We start from the raw sequence: 26600 nt of genomic DNA, 5'->3' as shown, positions 1-26600 counted from the left end.
TTGGGTCCTGAGGATATTTAGCTTAATCAAGGCAATCTTGGTTTCTCTTATAATTTTTAAAAAGAAATTTATTATACTGGCCCCACAGCAAGTCCTATGCAAAGGAAAAGTATAGGGCCAGCAAGAACAGTGACAAGGGTCATTAACCATGGGTTCCAATCAGTCTGGAATACCAGGAGTTAGATTTCTGTGCCTGTTGTCTTCTATCTCGGTTCTCTCTTATCGTTTGTAAAGTCTCTTTCATAAGCCCTGATTTGTTAGAGTAGAAGCAGCAGGCCTCACATAGAATCCTACCTCCACCCCCACTTCTGTCCAGAAGGCAAAAGGGACAATCTAGGACCACTACAAAGAAGTGTCACTTGTGTGTGGCTCAGACTAACTGTTCTTTCAGGTGTGAGTTCCTAACTGTGCCAATGGCTCCCTGAATTTCCTTCCTTTTATTCATCAATGGCCCCATCAGAGCTTTTAATATCAGAAGACTCTGCTCTGGTGTCTACCAAGAACTTAACTGAGGAGTCTCCTACTAATGCTGCAACCAAGGACTCTTGGAGGCCTAAGAGAGCAGAGCCCTGCCTGATTCCCTCATTCTGATTTTGTTTTCCAGCTCACTGTAGCAGGAGAATCTGTGCTTTCTTGGGTTTGGAACAGCTTGGACACTGATTCCTCAGCTTGGACACTGATTTTCTTTATTACAGGCACAAAAATCCCTTTCCAGTGCAGGGTTCCCGTTCTCCCCACTTTTTGTTTTGGGCTGGGTTCGAGCAGTTGGGTGGGAATAACCCAGGAGGGTGGCTGCCTCTGCTAGGGTGAGAAGCAGCAGCAAACCCAATGGAATACAGGGCTTATACAGGGTTGGGGGCAGGGCAGAGCTTTCCAGGGTGGCTTAGTATTGTTGGGGTTTTGAGGCCTGACTCTGGGACAAGCTCAGGATTGGTGAGATTTCAAGTCCTTGACCTTGGTTTTGCAGTCAAGTCGGGGTCAGATTGTTCTTTCCCTGGCCCTTTTACTCTATACATATTGGGGTCCCAATCAGGGCATTTGGATGAGGAGTCTTCATCAAAATTGTGCAGCCTCTCAGTTTCCATTGGTAGCAGCAGCTAAGGACAGACCTTTGCCTTGTTCGAGTTCCACTGAAGTAAACAGAGTCATAAGGAGTTGTTGCCAATAATCCCAGCTGAGGCTGTGGGAAAAGAGAACAAATTCTAGGAAAAAAGTCTGGGCTTGGGATTTTTTTTTTCTTTCAGAGAAAGGGGAATTGGGGGTTTTGCATTTATACATATCTGAAGTTAAAAGGAGACATAGATTAGGAAGGGCATTGCCTCCCTCCTAGTCTCTTCTCTCCTTGAATTCCCCTCTGACTCAGGAGGGAGAGGGCGTCTCCCAATGGAAAGGCAGAGGCTGTGTCACAGGAATCTGGAGCACAAGGAGACCTCAAACAGAAAGCCCATGGGAACGAAGGAAATAGAGGAAATGGATGTCTCCATCAGAAGGGAATGTGATGGTCATAGAGAGAAAAGTGGTGGAAAAGACAGGGAGTGTAGGTCCATAGAAGAAAGCTGGAAGAGGGTAGAGGGCCCTAGTGGAAATATAAATGGACAAATTGGAGAGTAGAATACAACAATAGGATCTGGGGTTTAGATGGTGAGAACCAAAAGTTGATTATACTCTGACTCTGGCATATGTACATGATGCACTGGCAGTAAATGCTCACACTGAGTGAGAGGTAGGGCTGTTTAGACATGGTGAATTCAAAGTGGGTGGGCTAGTTCCACAACTGGAGAGACTTAACCACGGTCCCTTGAGAAACCAACTTTTTTGACAAACGCTGAACTGTTTTTTGTTTTGTTTTCTTGCAAAGAATTTACTGGCTCAATATTTTCAATTCTGCTCATATGGCTTTTTAGGATTGCAAATAGTCTCTGAATACAAGACCATCGGAATGAATGGGTGTACAACCAGGATCCTGATCTAAAAATACAGCTTTCGTATAGTTTGAAGACAAAGGATGAGTTTGGGGAGGGTAAAGCCATGGCTGAAAGCCTTATACTCATGCCTACGGTGAAGAAATTTGGGCTGAAGCTACACAGAGGTAACTGTGCAGACAAGGCACAGAGAGAGCCACAGAGACTGCGTCTCCCACGTTCCACTTTCGGGTACTATAGAACCTAACCACAGAAAATTTCTCGCGGGAGAGAGGAATCCCGCTTCGCCCCTGAGCCACTCGTGTCCCACCTGCCAAGAAACCGGGGTCTGGCTACGCGCAGGAGCTTCTGGGAGTCGTAGTTTCTGGCCTTGCCCCGCAGACTATCACGCATGCGCGACTCGGAGCTACCCCGAGAAGTTCGTAGCCTTTGTCAGGCCCGGGATGGGAGGTGAGTTACATGGTGGGATGCTGCGGTCCTCCGTTTGCCTCGGCGGTGGTCCACTGGTCGTTCCGCGCCAGATGGGACTGGAGTCCGCAGTTCTTGAGCTCCGTCCTCTCCCCGCCCCACGCGCCGGCAGGGATCGCTCCCTGCGGGACCCGGGTGCAGACGGGAGCAGCGGGCGGAGCTGGGCTCGAGGAGGGGTTGTCTGCACCCTGTGCTACCTCGGGTGTTTGGTGCCCCCAGGATAGCTCCAGGCGCCATGGACATGCATGTAAGGACCCAGATTCAGGATGCTTTCTCTGGTTTCCAGGTCCCACGTGATCTGAGTGACGCTCTCCGCAGAGCCCAAGAGGGAAGAAGCCCTTCGAGGCTCAGTGAACGACTAACTGTGCAAACCAGAGAAGAGCAGAACCTTGGGGACATTGAAGAGGCGGTGATCGTGGAGATGGATTTGGTTGAAGTGCCCCAGAAAAGAGGTAGAGTTGCTCACGGGTTGTTTTTGCGTCGTGAAAAAGTTGAATTCTTCCCTTTGAAGGGAAAACCCACCTTTTCCTTGAGTTGGGTGGCTTTTGGGACAAGAGGGCGACTTGTCAACACTGTCTTGAGGATAGGTGGGCTCTGAGAAGTTGCAGTGCTTGCTGTGGGGTCACTCCCCATCCACTGTGTGCTGCACAGTGGAACCCCCAGTGGGAACATTGTCACAGTCTAGTCACAAGTTCTTGCAAATTATTGTCCATCCTGGTTTCCATCGTGTATACAAGAATTCAGCTTTGTAGTTGACAAAAGTATTTTTCTACACCTATTATCCCACTTCATCTACACGGTTAAAGGCACCGTTTTTATACAGATAACTCGAAATGTATTTAACAGGCACTAACGTGTGGGGCTGATGTCAGTCCTACTAAACCAGTGTTTCATGAACTTTAGTCTGTGACCTACTGTGCCAGAATTACCTCCAGGGGTGTTTGTCAGATTTCTATATATCACCTCAAACTCAACCAATCATAATTTGGAGGTGAGATCTAGCAGTCTACATCTTAAGTAAGGTTTAAGAGGAATTTTTTGTTGTTGTTTAACCATTGAGTCTGCTTCTAAGATTTTAGGTAGACTATGATGGGAGCTTACTTATTCTAGTTGGTAGACCAAGACTTCTATTTTCTAGGAATTGTTATTAGTAGAGCAACTAAATGTAAGGCCAGAGAAGCCAGAACATTCCTGGGCATATCCCACAGTACTGGAAAAGTAACTGTTTATTTTGGATTCCCTGCAGTCTTTGTTAACAGAGGGGTTTTGGTGTGATGAAGGGGGTTTTAGATTGTAATTTGAGTATCGAGATGGCTCTAGACCCGTCACTACTGCTTTCTTGCCCTTAGCTCTGTCTTCCCAGGATTCTCTCCTTTCTGAAGAGAAGAGAGCAGAAGAAGTGGCTTCCCTGAGGCTCACAGCCAAGTCCCAGGTGAGTCTCCATGGGTTAAGATCCAATTCCATCTGTGTCTCTGAACGCACATGCACTCCTATTTGGGGATTTCTTTGTCCACAGAGCCCATCTAGAGACCTGAGTTCTAAGACACTAAGGACTCAGTAGGAAATGTTTTCTTCTTACTCATAGTACCTCTCTTCTCCATCTAGTATTTATTGTCTCTACAGGCAGGTAAGCCACATTTCTCTTCTCCCTCCTCCCCTCTATGCTAATATCTGCATTCGGTAATGTGGGAAGCTATTTTAAGGGTGATACAGTACATACTTCCTGAAACTTGCATTTCTCTAAGGGAAACAGCCCACATGTGACTGTAAGTAGGAACTTAAGACAACACCTTAAACACTGAAGTGATTAGAATAATAATACAGACTCAGTTAAAACTGGTGCTGGAAAATGCCTATGAAGGCTTAGAAACTCAGGGTTAGCAACCAGTCCTCCCTGGGGAAGAATTTGAAGTTTTAGGTCTACAGTTTTCCTCTTACCACTTTTTGTCCCTCTCATACAGAGCAAGTGTTTCAAGGGAGAATTATTGGATGTGGAATGGATGGTGGTTGTAATAATTGCTGTGTTCCTGTTGTATTCTACAGCCCAAAGATTCCTCAGTCAGCCTCTGCTAGATTAATGCTTGTAGAAATGGCTTATTTTTCTATCCCTTTTGATACTTTCTCAACTGCCCCCGGCGTCTTGGCAAACTTTACTAACCCAAGAGGCTTCAGTAGAGTCTGAAATACTCATCTTACACTGGCTTGTGAAAAAGGAGGTCTTGATTGACCAACCTAACTGAAAGTCTGGGTTTGGTGAGGTAAAGGATTTAGGCAGTAATGTGGAGAGCTAGTTTGTCCATTTTTTTGACCTTTTTTGCTCTGAAACAGGCATTTTTTTTTAGTGACCTCATCAAACAAGTGTAGGCTTGCATCTTCAAGGTTGAAGGTTAGCTGTTCCCCTAGTGTTAGGATTTATTCTAGCAGCATCTAAGGCCTTTTCTTACACCGTTATTGGTGTTGGCCAAGAGAAACTGTTTGTGGAATATACCAGACACATTCCACCCCTGACTCCAATGGAATCAGTTCTGCAGGGTTGAGTGGCCCATCACGGGAGCACAGACAAATCAAGGTACAGATACCAAAAGCAGGGTGAATAGTTGGTGCATTTTGATACCTTGATACTAGATTGAAGACTGTTATATCATCATGGTGGATTGGCTCTTTTATGGATAGTTTTAAAGTCTGTCCTTTTTAATTTTACTAGATTTTATTTAATGCTAATATTGGAACTTTTGTGTTCTTCTCTGCCTGAGTTGGTTAATTTTTTTTAATCTTTTCTTAGTAGGTTTAGAAAATATGTATATTAGTTTTAGTTCTTAATGATTTAACAAGCAGCACAGAATATACAAATGTAGAGGTATGGTAACATTCCTCCCAAATCACCCCCTCACCTCTTTCTACAAAGAATCGTTGTCTGGCATGCATTTTTCTATATTTCTTTGGGTTTAGAGTACTGAATCAAGATGACATGAGGTACACTGTATTTCCTTCCATTTCCCTCCCTGACTCCACCTGCTCAGTGTTTGGTTTAACCTATTCAGTAAATATGTCAGAGCTTTTAACAAGATCATTTTATAAGGAACTCTGCTCCCACACATTGAGTATTTAGTGCCGTTTCTCCTGCTGAGTTTTCCCTACATTGCTTATAACTGTTTTCATTTTTACTGTTCTGTTTGTTTTATTTTGTTTTTCCATTGAATTGATGAGCAGTTAATTTTCACTGAATGTTGATTGAGCTCTGTGTGTTCAGATTCTGGGATCAAGGTCACCTTTTTTTTTTATGAAGTCTTTTCTATTTAATGGCTGCTTGGGGGAGCAGGGTTTACCTGTTATTTCATTTTCAAAGATGATTCTTTTATTTCTAAAATCTCAAATTATTCTGGAAACTTTGAGAAAAATCTAGACATGGGAAAGGTTGCAAATAATGACATGGACATCTCTTTTCTCCGTTTCATCGAAACTCCAGAAGTTAATATTTTACTTTGTGCTAATCTCACTTTTGGAATTGGGACATCAGTGTTAGCATAATACAGTGCTTTGGCCTTTCCCAGATGTCTTATTTTTCTTTATACTAAAATCTACTTTGTTGGTTTTTGCAAATGCTTTATGAATGTTTAAATAGAAGATGACGTATGTCCAATTAAGCAATTATTTCCACAAACTTGGAATATTGTTCCCTTTCTCTATTGCTTAAGTAAAAGGGGCACATTCATTACCAATGTGTAGCCATCTCTCTCTCTCTCTCTCTCTCTCTCTCTCTCTCTCTCTCTCTCTCTTTCTCTCTCATATTACTGAGATGTAACCTTATGAGATTATTTTCATAACCACTTTTGAGTTACATCTGTAACCTTAATCAGTTTATAACATTTTCTAATTTAATGCCCTTTATCTTGAATTAATTGCACACTTAGCTGGATTTGTTGTTCACTGACAGTTTTTTCATTCTATGACCTCTCTGTTTGCAACCTCTGCATTATAATTCTTCTGAAGACTATGTCATGTTTTATGTTTATTAAGGACTTATAGGGGAAGTATGCAGACATTCTTTTTTTCCCCTCAGTGCTTATATCTTATTTTTTGACAGAAAAATGGTAGTCTCTCAGTGGTGGAAACAGTCTTATTTCTGAGTGTGCCTGGTATTCAGTGAAAGTACATAGACTATTTGGGATCTAAACACTATTAGAAAACCCATCACTTCTCTTGATGAGTATATCTTGGCTGTATGTATTATTTCCATCAGGAACAGAATGAAAGGAAGGGGTGTTGTTTTAGTCAGGGCTCTCTAGAAGAACAGAAATGACAGAATGAATATATATAAAAGGGATCTATTAGAATGACTTAGGGACTGAAGTCCAACTAATCCAACAGTGGCTTCCTCCTGACAGAAAGTTCAAGAATCCAGTAGTTATTCAGTCCATGAGGGTAGACATCTCAGCTGGTCTTCAATATACGTCAGGATCCCAAAGAAGTAGGCTCTACTGCCAGTGAAGGAACACCCCAGCAACAGGATATATAACTTGCCAGTGAGATTGAGGGCAAGCAGTCAAAAAGCAAAAGCTTCCTTCTGTTTCGAGAATTTTCATTGATCCCATGTTTTCATGTCAGTCGACATGAGAAAGTGTGGTCTAGGTTTAGGGTGGGCTTCTGATCTGAAGAGATCTAGATTTAAGGTGGGTCTTCCTCGTCAAATGGTCCAATTAATTAAAAATTCCTCACAGGTGTGCCCAGCTGCTTGGGTTTATAGTTCATTCTAGATGTAGTCAAGTTAACACCTAAGAGTAGACATCACAGGTATCAACCAAAAGATAATGAAAAAAGTATATTTGTGTCTTAGGAAACCATGACATTCAAGGATGTGGCCATGGACTTTACACCAGAGGAATGGGGGAAACTGGATCCTGCATGCAGGGACGTGATGCTGGAGAACTACAGGAACTTGGTCTCACTCTGTAAGAATAGCTTCTTCCCATGACTCTGAAATCCACTCCTGGCGCTGACATTACTTCATGAAAATGAAATGCATTAACAAGCCTTCACTTTTCACTTAGAAGTCATGAAGTATTTCTTCTGGACATAGAGGGGGAAAGTGTTTTGTTTTGCTGAATGCTGAGGATTGAATCTGAGCTGACATGTTCAGATTTTCTCCATCTAGTCTCAGTTCCACTAGACCAGACTCTATTCAGTCTGGTAGAGAGAAACCACTGTGAAATAACCACTCTGAGACTTAATATCTATTTATAATTGTTTGGCCATTGGCTTAGGCTTCTTACTGGCTAGCTCTCTTTTAATTATTAACCCATAACTATTCATTTGTGTATCTCCACACGGCCTTATCTTATTAGAGAATGCCCAGGCATCCTACCTTCCCAGTAGCTACATGGTGTCTTCCTGACTCCGCCTACTACCTTTCTCTATTCCTGTTTGGATTTCCCGCCTAGCTAAATCCTGCCTGTCCATTGACCGAAACAGCTTTATTCACCAATCAAAAAGAGAAACATATATTCACAGCGTACAGAAGGACCTCCCCTATCACATACACACTGCCACTGAGCTCTATCCCACCCCATTCTGTTCTAGGTCCTTGGTGAAGTGTATAGGCTTGTTGTTTATCAAGATTCAAATGACAGCCTAATGTACACTGGCTTCATGGGGAGGAACTTAGAGAAGCAAATGTGTCATTGGAATTATGTTTATTTACTTAGAGTAAATTGGCTTGTCTTTGCCATCTTATCTGTTAATTTATTGAGATTCCCATATATGGCTGAGGTGGCGTCAGCAGCTCTGGGGCTAGGTTATTCTTCCAGTTAGCTCAGAGAGCTGAGCAAAGAAAGGAGATGCTTTTCTTTTATTTTGAAAATTCAACTAATGGACATATATCTATCCATCAGATAAACAGTATAGGGCAGAGAGGGGCAACGTTTATGGCCCATTTTGGATTCTGTGTGCATTGCATCACTCTGTGTGAATTTGTTCGAGCATACCCATGCGTGTGTGTGTGTGTGTGTGTGTGTGTGTGTGTGTGTGTGTGTGTGTGTGTGTACATGCACTTGTTTATTTGAGGGTGGTACAGGCTGTGGTAGCCCGTGTCAAACCCTTGTATAATCTCCAAAGAGAAGTCTAGTAATTGAAAAAGAAAGAAAAAATATTGGAAGATTAAAAACTGTAGTTCCACAGTCACAATATTGGAGTGCCACTGAAGTCCTCTATTATTAATATTCTTTTCTGAAATGAAGATTAATCTGCACTATTGTTCTATAACCCCCACAATTAGGAAATGGAGACACTTGCTTTTCCTTTACAACAAACAAATTTGTCTTTATAAACTCAGTTTAACTTTGCACCAGTCTAATTAGACTCTTGCAGATATTCTAAGCCCCATTGAGAGGTCCTTCCTCCTTGCAACATCATGTCTAGATGAAGGGCCTGGAACTGAATTCCAGTAGAGGTCTCTGTGCCCACCATAAACATCTGTTTGATTCATTTTACTTTCTTTCCTTTTCTTTTTAATAAACAGGGCTTCCCGTCTCCAAACCTGATAGCTATAATTTGGATGATGGAAAAGAACTATTGAAGCTTGAGAAAAAACCTCGTAAATGCAGTTACTCAGGTAGGTGAGCTCAATGGGGCACTTCAGTCCAGCAGAAGAGTGAATGAGTAGCACTCTGCAGAGCTTGGGAGAGTATCAGAAATGCCTATGGTGTCCTGATTTTCAAAGTATTTTAAAATATGAAGCTTTTAAATATATAAGTCAAAATAAAAAATGTAACCATCACCAAAATTGTTTTATTTCACTTTCTACTCCTTTCTTCTCCCCCCCCTTTTTTTGCAACACTAAAATACATAAAAGCATTGTAATGTTTATGTGGATATTTGCAAGTTGAACACATTCATGTAGCTACTGCCTAGATCAAGAAAACACTGGTCTCCTGAGAAGCACCTTGTGCCCAGGGTTCAGTCACCTCTCCCCCATGGGTAACCTCATCTCAATGTGTAACACCATGGTTAGTTTTGATTATTGTTGGACCTCATTTAAATGGAGTCTTTGTGAATTCTTTTGAGATTGGCTTCCTTCTCTGAGCTTTCACGATGAGACACATCCATGTTGTAGCATGTTGCTGAGATTAGTTCACTCTCAGTGCTGTATAGTCTTTCATTATTTCAGTACCCCAGTTTACCCATTCTTCTGAAGACAGGTATTTGGGTAGTGTACAGTTTGGGTTGTATGAATACTGCTCCTGTAGACATTCTTTCACGCCTCTTTTGATGCACACATATGTGTTTTATGCGTGTTAGTGCATGTGTGTGTGTAAAATGTAGACATTGCCAAAGAGGGTTTACAAAAATCTTTCCAGTTACATTTCCACTGAGAGAAGTTGCAGCTTCTAGTTTTACCACGTGCTTATCAACACTTGCTATTATCTGTGTTTATTTTAGCCATTCCTATGGCTATGTGATGTCTTTTACTTTTTAAGAAATAAAAATTTTAGGGACTCAGATAAAGTCCTCTCATTCATTCTCTAGAAATAACCCTTTTGTCTTGAAGTTGGTATGAATCTTCTTGTATTTGCATGTACAGGTATGTTTGCACATAAGCATGTACCAAAAAATTGTGTATTTTATTGTTATAGTTTTTCTTCTGTAATCTATTTTTAAGCTCGTGTTTCATTTTGCTATTGATCTATATTGGAATGAATCATATGTGTTACTTTCAAACAATATGGAGTAAGTGCATTGTGTGAATAGACTAGACAGTTTGTTTTACTTTTTGGTCATTAGCAGAATTGCATGGCTATCTGTTATCACTCATGTTCCTCTTGAGAGTTGACATTAAAGTAGATGACTGGAAGAAGATAGGTGGGTCTTAAAGTGTCACATACTAGTTTTATTAGATTTGTTAAGGACCTTTCTCCATCTTGTCCACCAGTTGACTTAGTGGCTCTTGTCCATCTTATAAAAAAACATGGCACCTCATGTTTTTCATTTGCATTTCTCAGAGTACCAAATATGAACGGTGAGAATATTTGTGATTCTTGACTGTTTAAGTCTCCTTGATTTGTTGCATCTAGTTGTATATTTTAGATTCTAATACATGATAGTGGTAGTGTTACAAACAAGGCAGAATTGATTCTTCCAGTTTGAAGCATATTTAATAGGCCCCAAATTTAGTATATTAAACTTTAAAAATTTAAGGCCAGATTTACTGATTTCTCTTTTTCAATGCTGAGGTTGAAACCTGAAACCTTGTAAAGGTAAAGCAAGCACTCTACCCTTGAGTTACATCCCTAGCTCTTGCTAATTTTTTTATTTCATTTTAGAGGCTAGAGAGATGGCTCAGAATTTAAAAGTACATACTGTTCTTGCCTAGGACCTGAGCATCATTCCCAGCACCCATGTGACACAGCTCACAACTGCCTATGACTCCAGCTGCAGGGGATTGAAAGCCTCTGGCTACTGTGGGCATCTGACTCACACATACATACCCACATATAGACACACATACATAGTTGAAGATAAATCTATTAAAACATTATTTTTACTTTACATGAGTGACTGTGGAGCTGGTGAGAGTGTTGGATCCCCTAGTACCAGAGTTGTGGAGTGTTATGAGCCTCCCTGTGGGTATTAGGAACTGAACCTGGATCTTCTACAATAGGAGCAAGTTCCTTTAACCATTGAGTCATCTCTCATCTCTCTAGCCCCAGCCTTTACTAATTTTTTGTCTTTTAATGACAGGGTTTCTCCGCATAATAGTTCTGACTGTCTTGGAACTCACTTTGTAGACAAGGTTGGCCTTGAACTCACAGAAATCCACCTGCCTCTGCCTCCCTGAGTGCTGGGATTAAAGGTATGTGCCACCACACCTGGTTAAGCCCTTACTAATTTTAAATTGCTTTTTGTGAATTGTTTTGTCATACTGGTGTCAGAAAGATAATCTGAATTTTATTATAAAATAATCAAGTTTTATTGTGCGGCATTTTTGTAAATGATGTGAAGTGGATCTTTTTCATGCTTACAGCCTATAATTCAGCACCGTTTATTGAGTAATCTTTTATCAGTGATTTGTAATGCTACCTTTTGCTAAATCCAGTTCTAGTCAGACTTTCCTTTGGGCCACCAGATCACAAATAATGAATGGAGACTTATTAACTATGAAAGTTTGACCTTAGCTTAGGCTTTTCCCCAACTAAATTCTTGTAACTTAAATTAACCTGTTTTTATTACTCTGTGTTCTGCCACATAGCTTAGTTAACTCTCCTCTGTCCAACTTCTTCAGTATCTCATTGGCATCTCTCATAGGCCTACATTCATGCCAGCATTTATCTCTCCCTGGAAATTCCACCTATTCTCTCCTGCCTAGCCATTGGCCATTCTGCTCTTTATTAAACCAATCACAGTGATGGATCCTCACAAAGTGTAAACAAATATTCCACAACACCCAGATCCCTTATACATATTTGAATTTCTTTCTGGGCCTATTTGTCTATGTTTCAGTACCATACTATTTTAATTACTATACTGCGAATAGTATTTATAATGGCATAGTACTATGCTATTATGCTACATATCATTAAATGTGCATACATTTAGCTATACATGTCTGTGTATAACATGAGGTTTTTACTATCCAGATCTAATGTAGTCATTGCCTTCTCCTTCACTTTTCTTTTCCCTCCTCCTGTTATATATCTGATCATCTTTCTCCTGGATAGAGTCTATTCATTTTCTTATTTATTTCCCTCAATTTCCTCATTTTCTACAAACCATCCAGTAAGTGTCTGTAGGGGAAGCTGTAGCCACGCCTACTTGGGGGCTGGCTACAGGTGTGCCTGACCACGCTTGTGAGGGCGTGGTCAGAGTGTCGTAGTGTGACTGCATTTGCGCTTTTGGTTTCACTTTTGGTACTTGCTGTACAGACTGCTGCCACGCCGGCTGGCTAGGTCGCTCTGTAAGTAAGGCTTTTCCCTATTAAATACCCTTATATTTCTACCTGACTCCGTATTGGTAATTTCCCACTATAAGTGTCAGATCTACTAATTCCACAAAGGCATGCTTTCATCTTCGTTAATTCTTACCTGTTATAGAACTATGTTTTTATTAAGCACAGAAAGCAAAGAAAATTTGCATTTGCAATATCTTTCCAGACATGGAAACTAGACCTGAGAGCAAGGATTCAACTTCAGTGCAAGACTTTTCCACAGAAGAATCATACCAGGTTACAAGATCAGAAAACCTGGCACAAATTCCTGTTAGTGACTCCAGCTTGGAGACAGCTTGTGATCGTGAGCATTGGTTAGCACACCAGCAAGGAAATCAGGAAAAGCACTTAAGACAAATGTTCACTCATATGAACTCCCTCCCTGTGGAAAAAGATAGTAGACGTAATATGTATTGGGAAAATTGCAGTCAGAAATCTCTCCTTATGACTGATGAGAGAGTTCCCAAACGATCCTATGACATTCATACACTTGGGAAAAGACTGAGGCAGAAATCAAACTTAATAAAAAAGCAGAGGCCTCATAAAGAGAAAAAACCTCATAAATGTGATGACTGTGGTGAACTCTTCACTTACCATTCAGTACTTATTCGACACCAGCGAGTACATACTGGAGAGAAACCCTATACCTGCAGTGAATGTGGGAAATCCTTTAGCCACAGAGCCAATTTAACTAAACACCAGAGAACTCATACTAGAGTTCTCTTTGAGTGTAGTGAATGCAAGAAAACCTTCCTAGAAAGTTCATCCCTTGCTATACATCAGAGAATTCACATTGGAGAGAGACCTTATGAATGCAGTGAGTGTGGGAAAGGGTTTAACCGGAGTACACATCTTGCACAGCATCAGTTAATTCATACTGGGGTGAAGCCTTATGAATGTAATGAATGTGATAAAGCTTTCATTCATTCATCAGCACTCATTAAACATCAAAGAACCCACACTGGAGAGAAACCCTATAAATGTCAAGAGTGTGGGAAAGCCTTCAGCCATTGCTCATCCCTTACTAAGCACCAGAGAGTCCATACTGGAGAAAAGCCATATGAGTGTAGTGAATGTGGAAAAACTTTCAGTCAGAGCACACACCTTGTTCAGCACCAGAGAATCCACACTGGAGAAAAGCCCTATGAATGTAATGAATGTGGGAAAACATTTAGCCGGAGCTCAAATTTTGCTAAACATCAAAGAATTCATATTGGAAAGAAACCCTACAAATGCGGTGAATGTGGAAAAGCCTTCATTCATTCATCAGCTCTTATTCAACACCAGAGAACTCATACTGGAGAGAAACCTTTTAGATGTAATGAATGTGGGAAGAGCTTTAAGTGCAGTTCATCTCTCATCCGACATCAAAGAGTTCACATGGAAGAGCAACCCTGAAAACTTACTGAGTGTTAAGAAATGTAAGTTGGCTTTATCACTGTGTTTAATATTTGAATATTTAAATAGAAGGTTCATAATGGGACCCTCAGGAGCATTTGTATATGTGTATGATTTCACTTGTCCACTGTATAACTTTGAACACAGATAATGAAAACCTCTGGCATGAAATTGCAAAATTTTTTTGTTCCCAGTTTTCCAAATACCCAATTCTTTAAAACTCTGGCTATAGATCTCAAAATTTTATTTCCGATTTTTCAAATACCCAATTTTTTTATTTCAAGGAATGTTTGAGAGACAGTAGTGCCGTAAACATTGTGAAATCTGTTTACCCCATGCTTAGTAGGAGTCTCATTTAGTAAGGTTAGGCTTGAGACTTACAGCCATATCATTGGGAAGACACAAAGTCACTACTCTGAACTCAAAGAGAGACACGTGCCACCATTTCCTTAGTAATTTCTGTGTTGGAAAGTAAAGGTTGAGAGGTGAAAGTTGCTTAAGATTCCATCCCCTGCAAAGTGCTGTCTAATTTGATGAACATAACTAAAATGTATTTATAATAGATTCTAAGTTAGGTTTATTTGAACAATATTGGTCACTGATTCACATGAATCACATTGTTATCCCTTTGTTTTGAAGATTCGGTTTTTTTAGTTTCCTTGGAGATACCTTAAAGTACTTAATGGATTAGGGTCTTCACTTGACTTTTGTTTGCCAGAGCCCTCTTTTCTCATCTGGGGCACTACTTGTGCCCTTGTTGTTGTTGTTTTGTTGTTGTTTTTTGGGGTTTTTTTTTTTTTTGTAATCACAACATCAGGGAGAGTTCATTCCACTACATTATTTGGCTTTCTGTGAACTATGCTCTGTCACTTTTAGAAAACTCCCTAAGTGTATTGCAGTTTGAATATATCTGAAAAGTTGATAGCGGTCAATGAATTATTTTATTTGGGTCCCCTTCAAGCAGAGAGCTGAAGCAACTGTGAGGCACAGTGGCATACTTTGCTGCCAAATATGGAAAAGCACAAGGACATCCCTGAAGAGACTCACCTGAAGATAAACATCTTTCATTCTTCCATTTATCTGACTTTCATGTTTTACTCACATTATTTTGCTATTCTTCCATACATTAGTTTGTCTTTATCCCTAACCTCTTGAGTAAACATGGCATGAAGTCTTGTTGATCTATTAGTGTGACAGAGGTGACCAAAAGTCAGTGAGAGGATAAGAAACACAAAAACAAATGCTCAAATAAGTATTTAATAAAACAGAATGCAATGTCAGGGTTTTGGGGTTGTGTTTTTGTTGTGTTTTGTTGTTGTTGTTTTTGTTTTTTGAGACAGTGTTTCTCTGTGTAATGGTCCTGGCTGTCCTAGAACTCCCTCTGTAGACCAGGCTGGCCTCAAACTCACTGAGATCTGCCTGCCTCTGCCTCCTAAGTTCTGTGATTAAAGGCATGCACTACCACTGCCCAGCAATCAATGTCAGTTTTTATTATTCTTTTCCATATTACAAGTTATATGAGAAGAAAATACAGAAAAATTACAGGAAAAAGTAATCACAGTTTTGAGGGGCTAGTTTCAAGAAGTGATGGTAGTGGAAAGCACTGCCTGATGGGTGAATGAGTATAAATTCAGTCGTCATAGAGATCATGGGAAGTAAGGGTAAAGGACTCTTCATAAAGACATTTTGGAATGAACAGAAATTCACTTAAGGAGGTTAACTTGGATGGAAAGGTTAGGGTCTGTCTTGGTTAAGGTCACCCTTGTCAAGGAGTCAGGTAGAGGGATAAAACCAGTGAGAAATCAGGTGGAATAGAAAAGTCATAATGATGGTGAACGTGCCCTAAGGAATGAAGCCATTCTACTTACCCTCTTAGGCCAGACTGGTAAACAGTGAAACAAATGAGCACACCAAGCGCAACTGCCCAGGAGTTCAGTAGTCCTATCTAGTTGATTTTTAAGGTTACAGGATACTGAGAACAGTAAAATGGGCAAGTAAAAGATGAGAAATGACACATTGAAGTATTCCTAGCCTTAGGATATGACTATATATTTCTAAGAGAATTTTTTGATTATTCAGACCTTTTCAATATCTTCAAAGCTTATATGAAACAGTTCAGTTAGTGGCCAAAATCTGACTAGTGAGGTAAAACCAATGTGAGCTTTTCAAAGTTGAGCCTGGTTTTTTCCATTCCCACCTAGCAAATATGTGGTCACAAAAAACTACATTACATAAATAGTAAGATGACAATACTTATAAAGACCTGGTGGTACACATGAAGTAACTACCTAGACAACCCCACCACCCATGTCCTCTCACTTGCCCCTGTGTGTGCTCAAGCACTTTTCACTCTCTATTTACATAAACAGGATTTATTATGTATTTCTAAATACATAATGTAGTAGCTGTGTACCAGTCAAAATGAGTTAGTAAGTACATCTCATCGCCCTTAGTTTACTGACTTAGATGTGGCAGTGCTGCTCTCTGGCCCATCTTACAGTGACGCTTCAATACCTCTGGTTTCCACTCTCATTGCTTGCATTCTTAATTTCCTTGAGACATTGTAGAAACTGCCATTTTCCCTCCTGAATATCACTAAGCAGGATCCATCTTATGGTTCCAGAGGCCTGAGTTTGCAGCTTAAATGACACTAATGTATCTACTTTAAGTTAGTCCCTGAGGGAACTCTGGTCCTTTGCATTTCAATGTTTGTCCCTTTTATGTGTTATATTCAACCTAACTACATGTTTGTATCTTGTATCTTGTATCTTGTATTTGTATCTTCAAATTTGAATCTTGGAAGTTTTAATTATTTCATTTTGAATGTCTTGGTACTTATAAACTGAATTTGACTGCTCTAATGCTCTAATGGCCTGTCAATAAATATGTTGTTTGTATATGTATTGTCAGAAGCTGTGTACAATATTTTTAAATTATATCTTGATTATACTTTAAAATGTAAAGAAAGGCCAAGCATAAATATTTCCATATCATTCAAGAAAACAGTTACATTTGTAATTGTTATTTGAACTTCACAACTGCTGGAGCATCAGATCAGGATACCCCTCAGCAAGCCATGTTAAGGCAATCAATGGCTCAGTCTGTAAAATGCCACACAAGCATGAAGACCTGAATTCAGCCCCCAGCACTCACATAAATAAAAAGTCAAATGTGACGATATACATCTGTAACCCCAATACCGGGGAGATGAAGGTAGGATGGTTCCAGGAGTTTGTTGGCTAGCCAGTCTACCCAAATCTCTGAATTCCAGGTTCAGTGAGAGAGCCTATCTCAATAAGTTGGAGAATGATTTAGGAAGACACTTGACAATACTCTCTGGCTACCAAAATGCATGGATATGTGCCCACACACTTGTGTAAGCACACACACATATATGATTTAGTGTTAAGGTTTTAATTACATCCAATTTGGGGAAGCCAGTGTCACCATTCAGAATATAAAACTTATTGCATAAAAATTGTAACTGTAACTGGAGGACCAAGAAGGCTGAGTCTGATGAAGCAAGACTTTGCTGATACACTCCTCCTACACAAAGGAGTGGAGAAAGCAGCCCTTATCAGAAAAAAAAAAAAAAAAAAAAAAACAGGGTTAACTATAATATCCAACTTTTTCCAGCACTGTCTTTGCTATTCTTTTTAAATTAAATATCATTGAAGAGAGTAGGTCTCATTGTAAAAAGAGAAAAAAAAGTGCCAATTGTACCAATTTGGCAGGTGATTAGTTTGGTTATCAAGTCTTTCATAGTTATTTTCTTATATATATTTCACTTTAATAAAAACAGAAAATCTCAAGGTGGGAGCTCTATATCTCTGTTTTCTATTTTTCTCTTCAGTCTTAATCTACTGCTGTGATAAAACATCATGACCAAAAGCAATATGGAGAGGACAGGGTTTATTTTAGCTTCTGGACAGGGTTTATTTTAGCTTCTTTGTACCAATTACAGTCCATCATGAAGAGATGTCAGAGCAGGAACTCAAGGCAGAAGCCTGAAGGCAGGAGCTGGTGCAGAGACCGTGGAGTAGTATAATACTGCTTGCTGGCTTGCTCCCCATGCTTTGCTCTGTCTGCTTTCTTACACTGTTCAGGACTATCCACTCAGGTATGGCACTACTCCCTGTGGGATGGGCCCATTAATGATTATTCAAGAAAATGCCCCACAGGCCAGTCTGGTGGAAGCATTTTCTCAAATGAGGGAACCAATGGAACTAGCCTACATCAAGTTGACATTAAAACTAGCAAGAATACCTTCTTCATTTAATTCTCTTAAGAATTCAACTGGATCATTTGGTGCCCAGAGTCACATGAGCCATCCCTTACCATATGCTTTATTTTATTGGCAAAGTGTGGGGAGGGTCTATTCCCCCTTGGTAATACATATAATGTGATATTTATGGGCTTCTGTATAATTTGATTGCTGGTGTCAGATATTCTCACCATTTGATTATCTCTATTATGAAATAATCTGCCTTAAGGTTATGCTGACTTATATCCATCCACTTGAGACTCAAACCTTCTGGTGTGGGTCCAGTATCCCCATAGTCCATCCCTGCTGCCCCTTTCAGCTTTTTCTTCTAGCCCATCTCAATTCCTATGTGACTCCCACTGACCTACAGAAGCACACTCTGCCAGGGACCCACAATTGTCTTGGACCAGGTAGGTGACCTTTATCCTCCTTCCTGTTCTCCATTCTAGTCTCTCAGGACTTACCTTTGTATCTGCCTGCAGCCTGCCCACCGGGGCCTCTCCTCCTATCTCCATCCCCTTGGGACTTGACCTCTTGATGTAGACCCAGGATCTCCCTAGTTCTTCCCAACCACCCCTTTCAGCCTTTCCTTTTAGCCCATGTCCATTCTTTTGTAACTCCCAAGTAACATACAGAACAATTCTCTACCAGGAGTGGACAATAGCAGCTAAATAACAGAACGCCCACCTAACAAAGAAAAGACCAAATATCTACAGCAAGAAATACTTCAGACATAACCCTGCATGCCTAGATCCCAGCACAAAAACACAATCATGAACAAACAATAGAATATGCCTTCTCTAGAGGCCTGCAATCTATTGTAATAGATCCTAAAGAAAGCAATTTAGCTGAGCAGTAGACAGGGACTTCAAAATGCCAATTATGAATATGCTCAAGTATCTCAAATAGGGTGTAAGTAAATATCTGAATGAAGAACATGAAACATGAGCAGTTGAATGAAATAAAACAATTTGACAATTTAACAAGGAAATAGAATCTTTTTTAAAGAAAACACAAGCTGAAATAAAACTGGAAATGAAAAACTCAGAATGCCAAATGAAAACCACAGAGGTAAAACTTCACCCTCAGATTAAAAGACATGGAAGAGAGGATTTTAGGTCTTAAACACAAAGTAAAAGAAATGGATAGTTCAGTGAAAGAAAATGTTATATATAGAAAAAATCCAGGCACAAAACATCCAGGAAATCTGGGACACTATGAAAAAAAGCAAACCTGCAAATAATACTTATAGAGGAAGAAGCAGCAACAAAATCATAGAAGAAAATTTCTCCAATCCCAAGAAGGAGATAAGAGGCATACAGAACACCAAATAGACAGGACCCAAAAGAGACCCCCCATAAAACATAATCAAATATTAATGTACAGAATGAAGACTATTAAGAGCTTCAAGGGGAAAAAGACCAACTCACATATAAATTCAGGCCTGTTAAAATAGTGAAGACTCTGAAACCTAGAAGGGTCAAATGAATATTCTACAAGCTAAGAAAGACCACAGATACCATCTCAGACTAACATACATAGAAAAACTATCAATCACAACTGATGGAGAAAGAAAAACATTTCATAGCCATTGGTGGTGGCTCACCCCTTTAATCTCAGTACTTGGAAGGCAAAGGCAGGTGGATCTCTAAGTTTGAGGCCAGCCTGGTCTATAGAGTGAGTTCCAGGACAGATGGGGCTACACAGAGAAGTCCGTCTCAAAAAAGAAAGGAAAGAGGGGGGAGGAGGGAAGGAAGGAAGGAAGGAAGGAAGGAAGGAAGGAAGGAGGAAGGAAGGAAGGAAGGAAGGAAGGAAGGAAGGAAGGAAGGAAGGAAAAAATTTCACCATGAAAACAAATTTAGCCAATTTCTATCCATCAGTCCAGATTTACAGAAAGCACTAGAAGGAAGACTTCAGTCTGAAAAAAAAGGTTAATTTTACCCAAGAGGAAACAAGGAATAAATAATCCATAACAGTTCATCAAAAGGGGGGACTTGACAATATTACAGGAACAGACACTGCTTATTAATTACTCAATATTAGTGGTCTCAACTGCACAATAAAAAGTCACAGACTAACAGACTGGATTATAAAACATGATCTGTCTGCTTTATTCAAAAAACATACCTCACCATCACAAACAAATATCACCTAATACAGTGGTTCTCAACTTGTGGGTGCAACCCCTTTGGGGGAGGTCAAATATCAGATATCCTACATATTAGATATTCAAGATTCATAACAAAATTAGAGTTATGGTGTAGAAAGAAAATAAATTTATGGTTGAGGGTTGCTGCAACATGAGGAACTGTATGAAATGGTTGTGGCATTCAGAAAGTTGAGAACCACTGCCTTTGGGTCAATGGATGGAAAAAGGTATTCCTGGCAAATGGAATGAAAAAGCAAGCAGGCCTGACTCTCTTAATATCTGACAAAATAGACTTCAAACTAAAGCTTATCAGAAGAGATAGGAAAGGAGACTACATACTCGTTAAAGGGAAAATCCACCAAGAGGATACTACAATTCTTAATATTTATGCACCAAACACAAGGGCACCCATGCTCATAAAAGAAACTACTATAGCTAAAATCATATGTAGACGCTGATAATGGATGGTGATAATGGATGGCTTCAATAACCCCACTCTTGCCAATAGACAGGTCATCCAGACAAAAAGCTGAAGAAAAACAATGGAGTTAAATTATGTCATAAATCAAATTGGCCTAATAGAATCTGTAGAACATTCCACAAAAACACTAAAGAATATAATTTCTTCTGAGAAGCTCATGGAACTTTCTCTAAAACTAACCATAAATTAAGACACAAAGCAAGTCTTAACAGATACAAGAAAATTCAAATAACCCACTGCATCACATCTAGCCATCACAGATTAGAAATTGTTATCAGCAATAGAAATGGCAGAAAGCATACAAATTTAGAGAAGCTGAGTATCTCCCTACTAAATGAAAATTGAATGAAGACAGAAATAAAGAAAATTTAAAGCATTTTAAAATTTAATGAAACTGAAAACCCAACATACCCAAATCTAAGAGACAGAATGAAAGCAATTCTAAGCGGCAGATTCACAAGAGCCTACAGAAAAAAAAAAAAAAAAAAAAAAAAAAAAAAAAAAAAAAAAAAACTGGAGAAATCTCTTATTAATAGCAACACACTTGAAAGCTCTAAAACAACTAGGAGAAGAAATAACTAAAGAAGTAGGCAGAAATCAAATCAGGGCTGAAATCAATGAAATAGAAAACAAAACCAATACAAGAATGAACAAAATGAATTGGTTCTTTGAGATTATCAATAAAATTAACAAACCTTTAGTGAAATTAACATGGCAGAGAAGATCCAAATTAATAAAGTTAGAGATAAAAGAAAGACACTACAACAGACTCCAAGGGAAGTCAGAAAATCACAAGGACATATTTTAAAGATCTGCACTCCACTGGAAAACCCAAAAGAAGTGGGTGGATTTATTTATAAATATGACCTACAAAGCTTAAATTGAGATGAAATAAATAATTTAAACAGACCTGTAACAACTAGTGAAATAGAAAAAGTAATAAAAATCTCCCAAACAAAGAAAAAGTCCAAGTCTTAACTCTACTAAACCTTCAAAGGAAACTAATGTCAAAACTTCTCAAATTATCCTGCAAATTAGAAACTGAAAAAACATTTCCTAATTATTTTTATAAAACTGTTACACTCTTACCAAAACCACACTGAAACCCAACAAAAAGAAAGTTTTAGAACAGTATCCCTTATAAAAACAGCTCAATAAAATACTTGCAAACCACGTCCAAAACACATGAAAAAGATTCTCCGCTAGGATTAAATCAGCCTTGTCCCAGAGAGGCAAGCATGGTTCAACATTCATAAATCAACGATTATCCACCATATAAGCAGACTAAAGATAAAAACAATTAACAAAATCATCTCTTTAGATGCAAAAAAGACCTTGACAAAATCCAACATTCCTTTATGATTAAAAGTCCTGGAGAGACTGGGAATACAAAGGACATACTTCAACATAATAAAGTCAGTTTACAGCAATCTCACAGCCAATATTATCCTCAATTCAAAACATTTCCACTAAAATCAGGAACAAGAAAAGGATGTCCACTCTCTCCATATCTATTTAATATTATACTTGAAATCTTCGTTAGAGCAATAAGAACACTGAAAGAGATCAAGGGGATACAAATAATAAAGGACTAAGTCAATGTGTCTATTTGCAGATGATACGGTTTTATACATTAAAGACTCCACCAGGAAACTTCTAAAACAATAAACAGTTTCATCAAAGTAGCAAGATACAAAATTAACACACAAAAATCATAAGCCTTCCTGTTTACAAATGACAAAGACACAGAAAGAAATGAGAAAGACACAATAGCTTCAAAAAATCTAGGGATAACGTTAACCAAGCAAGTGTAATACAAACTTTAATACATTGAAGAAACAAATTGTAAAACATGCCAGAGATAGAAAGATCCCCCATACTCATGGATCAGTAGGGTTAATATTGTAAAAATGGCCATCTAACCAAAAGTGATCTACAGATACAATGTAGTCCCCACCAAAATTCCAATACAATTCTTCACAGAAACTACAAAAACAATTTTTATCTTCATATGGGAAAACAAAAAAAAACAATATCTAAAACAATACTGAATAATAAAAGAACTGCTGAAGGCATCACCTTCCCAGATTTCAAGTTATACTACAGAGTTCTAGTAATAAAAAACATGATTCGGCATAAAAGCAGACATGTTGATAAATCAAATGGAATTGAAGACACAGACATTATTCTATACACTTTTTAAAAAAAAAAAACTGATTTTTGACAAAGAATCCAAAAATACACACTGGAGAAAAGATGGCATCTTCAACAAGTGGTTCTGGTCAAACAATAGCTGCATATAGAAGAATTTAAATAGATCAGCATCAGTTACTCTGCACAATACTCAACTCCAAATGTCTCAAGGACCTCAACATAATACTAAATATCCTGAATCTGGTAGAAAAGAAATAGGGAATAGTCTTGAACTAATCTGCACAGCGAGAAATTTCTGAACAGGATACCAATAATCAGTCACTAACAGTTAATGAATGGGACCTCATAAAGCTAAAAGTCTATACAGCAAAGGACACAATCATTTGAACAAAGAGGCAACCTACAGAATGGGAAAAACTTTACCTATTTTACATCTGATAGAGGATTAGTATTGAGAAGTAAATACTAAAGAACTAAAAAAAATTAAGCAAATTTTAAAATAGGGAATAGAACTAAACAGTTCTCAAAAGATTGAAACACAAATGGCTGAATGTGACAGTTTGGATAAGAATGGCCCACATAGGCTCTTATATTCGAGTACTTGGTCACCAGTTGGTGAAACTGGGAAGGATTAGGAGGTATAGTCTTGATGGAGGAGGTTTGTCATTGGACCAGGCTTTAAAATTTCAAAAGACTCATGGGATTCTCAGTTTCTCTCTCTCCTCTCCCTCTCCCCCTCCCTCTCCCTCTCCCTCTCTCCCCCTCTCCCTCTCTCCCTCTCTCCCTCTCCCCCTACTTGTAGATCAAACATATGCTCTCAACTATTCCTGCCACCATCTCTTTGCTCTGCCATCATGCACTCTAACCCCTGAAACCATAAGCCCAAATTGGATGGATGGATGGATGGATGGATGGATGGATGGATGGATGGAAGATAGATAGATAGGTAGATAGATAGATAGATAGATAGATAGATAGATAGATAGATAGATAGATGTTACCTTGCACTAAGAAACACTTTAAACATTTTAACATCCTTAGCAATCATGGAAATGAAAATTAAAACTCCTTTGAGATTTCATCTTACCCCAAGATCAATGGCCAAGATCAATAAAACAAATGACAGCATGTGGTGAGTATGTAAGGAAAAGGAAACACATTTGTATTGCTTTTGTGGGAGTGCAAACTGATACAACTACTATGAAGTCAGTGCAGAGGTTCCACAAAAGGCTGAAAATCGTCCTATCACAAGGTCCAACTACGCAACACTTGGGCATGTACCCAAGGGACTTTCCATGTTACAACAGAGGTACTTGCTCATCCATGTTCTTTATTGCTCTCTTCATAATAGGCAGAAATTGGAAACAGCAGAGATATCCACCATTGGATGAGTGAATAATGAAAATGTGGTCCATTTATACAATGGAATATTATTCAGCTGTTAAAAAAGATGAAATTATGAATTTTCAGGTAAATGGATGGTGCTAAAACCAATCATCCTGAGTGAGGTAACCCAGACCCAAAAGGACAAATATTTCCTGTTTTCTCTTATATGTAGGTGTTAGCTTTTAAGCTTTAGATATATGCCTTTCAGCCAAAATAACCACAGAGGTTAGGTATATAGTAAGGACCAGGGTACAGAGGAGATCTTCCAAGGAAGGGGAAATAAAATATAGCGTTATAAAGAGATAACAGGAAATGAATAGAAGAATAACGTGGGGCAGAGGGTGGGAAGGCAGGGTAAACAAGGGAATATGGAGAGGGACAACTAACATTAAAGACCTTTTGAAAAGCCATATGGAAACCTACCACTGTGGAATTTTCCTAAAATATATTCATATATTAAATGAATCTAAACAGTCACCATATAATGGAGAGACAGTGCCTCAGGTAGACATCTTATGCCACCAAGTAAAATCTCCAGTGTCAGCAATGGGCACATATTATTGAGTCATTGGCCAAAGGGATCCTATAGGTGCCCCCAAACATCATTGAACATGAAGAAATCAAACTGGTACCCAATTAGAAGACTCACCCCTACTGTTCATGATGCTAGAAGGTACTTTGTATGCTACAGGAAGAAAAAGTTATCATCAGTATCACCCAGCTACAAACTCTGTGACCTATAATAGTGCCTCCCTGCAAGATACACTGGTGCAAAGGTGGCACAAATGTTATGGGAGTAACCAATCACTTTTTTAAAAAATTTAAGGTCCACTCCATGAGATTGAACCCATACCTGACACTGATAAAATGATCAAGAACTTGAGACTAGATAGATCATGGGCACTAGGAGAATGCCTATTATTCTGCCAAATGAACACAGCAATAAAATAACTCCTTATAACATAGATCAGAACATCACTCAACCCTCAGAGAAGCTTCTTCTTGCAGTAGCTTGTAATAAACAGAGACCCACAACTGGACAAAGAGCACTCAGTCTTAATGAGATGTCTGTATTAAACCCCTCCTCTTGGGGCTCATGGGTTTATGCAAAAGAGGAAACAAAAAGATTTTAAGAGCCCGTGGCTAACTCTAAGGAAACAAAGTCTTTCAGACACAACAGGACTGATGCATATATGAACTCACAGAGACTATGACAGTCCATGTAAGATCTACACAAGTTCAAACCAGATAAAACCCCAACACTAAGAAGGAAGTGGCCACAAATTTCCAACCCTAAACAAACAAAGCCATTTGCAATTGATACCTGCTGGGAAAGGAAAAATCAATTATCTCCAATGGAGTATCACTAAGTACGTCAACCACACTCCAGAACACACATAATGCACAGAAGTAGTTGGCCAGCACAAAATGGACTCTAGTTGGGTTTTCGTTTTGTTTTTGTTGTTATTGTTTGTTTGTTGTTTTGGTATTTTTGTCATATTGTTCTTTGGTTTGATTTTCCTTTTTATTGAAGGGGATCTGATTGAGAGAGAGAGAGCACATGAAGTTGGGTGGGGAGGATCTAGAAGGCAAATATATAATCAAAATATATTGTATGGAAAAGCTTTGAATTACACTGACTATGCACAATATGTGCATACCTTACTTCCCTTCTGTAACACCAAAAATAAAAGACCCAGAAACAGATATCTGGGTTCAAGCTTCAAGCTGAAGATCAGTAAAGCAAAACAGCCAGACACTAGCTTTTACCTCTACCTCAGCTCAGACCAAAGGGGCAATCCTCAAACTACTCCCAATTTCACTGTTCCTCAGATTCACTCAGACTGCTATGCTCTCCTCAATGTGGCTGGAGAATCCTGAGACTTCAATGTCTTCCTATCCTCAATATAGCTAGAGAATGAATGCCAGCTCTGAGACCCTGTTCCTGTCTCAAATACCTCTCATGAATCCTGGGATTAAAGGTGTGAGCTCTAATTCTCTTTTAGACTGATTCACTCTAATGCATCCCTGGGTGGCCTTGAACTAACAGAGATCTGTCTGCCTTTATCTTCTGAATCCTGGGATTAAAGGTGTGTGCCACCACCTCCTGACCTCTATGGTTTGTAGCTGACTTTGCTTTCTGAATCCTCAGGCAAGCTTTAATAAACCATAACTAATATAACACCACACCCTCAGTTTGCCCATAAACATGTTATTCCATATCAGAAAAGTTCATGTTTGTGAAAGAATTTAATCTGTGAAAGCAGAGATTCAGGCATTGTTAAATCAGGGATTGTTTACTCTCTGCTATTATTTCCTCTGTAAAAGTTATATTTTCCTCAGTTTCTGCTATACAGGCAAATTTACCTACTAGTAACTTCAAGTTATTAGGGTTTTTAATA

General features: G+C 39.1%; 1 protein-coding gene and 1 pseudogene across 3 annotated transcripts; both read left to right on the top strand.

The window, feature by feature from the left end:
* The first annotated feature begins 2272 nt into the window (after positions 1-2272).
* Znf286a (zinc finger protein 286A) lies at positions 2273-15044 on the top strand. 3 transcript variants are annotated; one of them, XM_027427163.2, is made up of 7 exons: positions 2273-2372; positions 2677-2842; positions 3740-3822; positions 7225-7339; positions 8905-8997; positions 12533-13787; positions 14729-15044. In XM_027427163.2, exons 2-6 carry the CDS (start codon positions 2812-2814, stop codon positions 13762-13764), a joined length of 1554 nt encoding a protein of 517 aa, XP_027282964.1. In that variant the 5' UTR covers positions 2273-2372; positions 2677-2811; the 3' UTR covers positions 13765-13787; positions 14729-15044. The 3 variants fall into 3 exon arrangements, with proteins under 3 accessions (XP_027282964.1, XP_035303901.1, XP_027282963.1); XM_035448010.1 differs by having other exon boundaries at positions 14726-15044; XM_027427162.2 differs by having other exon boundaries at positions 12533-15044.
* Positions 15045-17253: 2209 nt separating this feature from the next.
* On the top strand, positions 17254-17395 carry LOC113836834 (annotated as a pseudogene).
* The last annotated feature ends 9205 nt before the right edge of the window (positions 17396-26600 follow it).

The sequence above is a fragment of the Cricetulus griseus genome, chromosome 7 (genome assembly GCF_003668045.3).
Source record: "Cricetulus griseus strain 17A/GY chromosome 7, alternate assembly CriGri-PICRH-1.0, whole genome shotgun sequence".
NCBI classification, from domain to species: domain Eukaryota; kingdom Metazoa; phylum Chordata; class Mammalia; order Rodentia; family Cricetidae; genus Cricetulus; species Cricetulus griseus.
Note: the sequence above shows the minus strand (reverse complement) of the source record. Positions and strands in the feature narration are given on the sequence as shown.

Bases quoted from the DNA above. Each gene is read 5' to 3' on its own strand.
- Znf286a (XM_027427163.2), top strand. From the start codon at position 2,812: ATGGATTTGGTTGAAGTGCCCCAGAAAAGAG. The intron at 7,340-8,904 runs GTAAGAATAGCT...TTTAATAAACAG, and splicing joins CAGGAACTTGGTCTCACTCT to GGCTTCCCGTCTCCAAACCT. The intron at 8,998-12,532 runs GTAGGTGAGCTC...ATATCTTTCCAG, and splicing joins TCGTAAATGCAGTTACTCAG to ACATGGAAACTAGACCTGAG.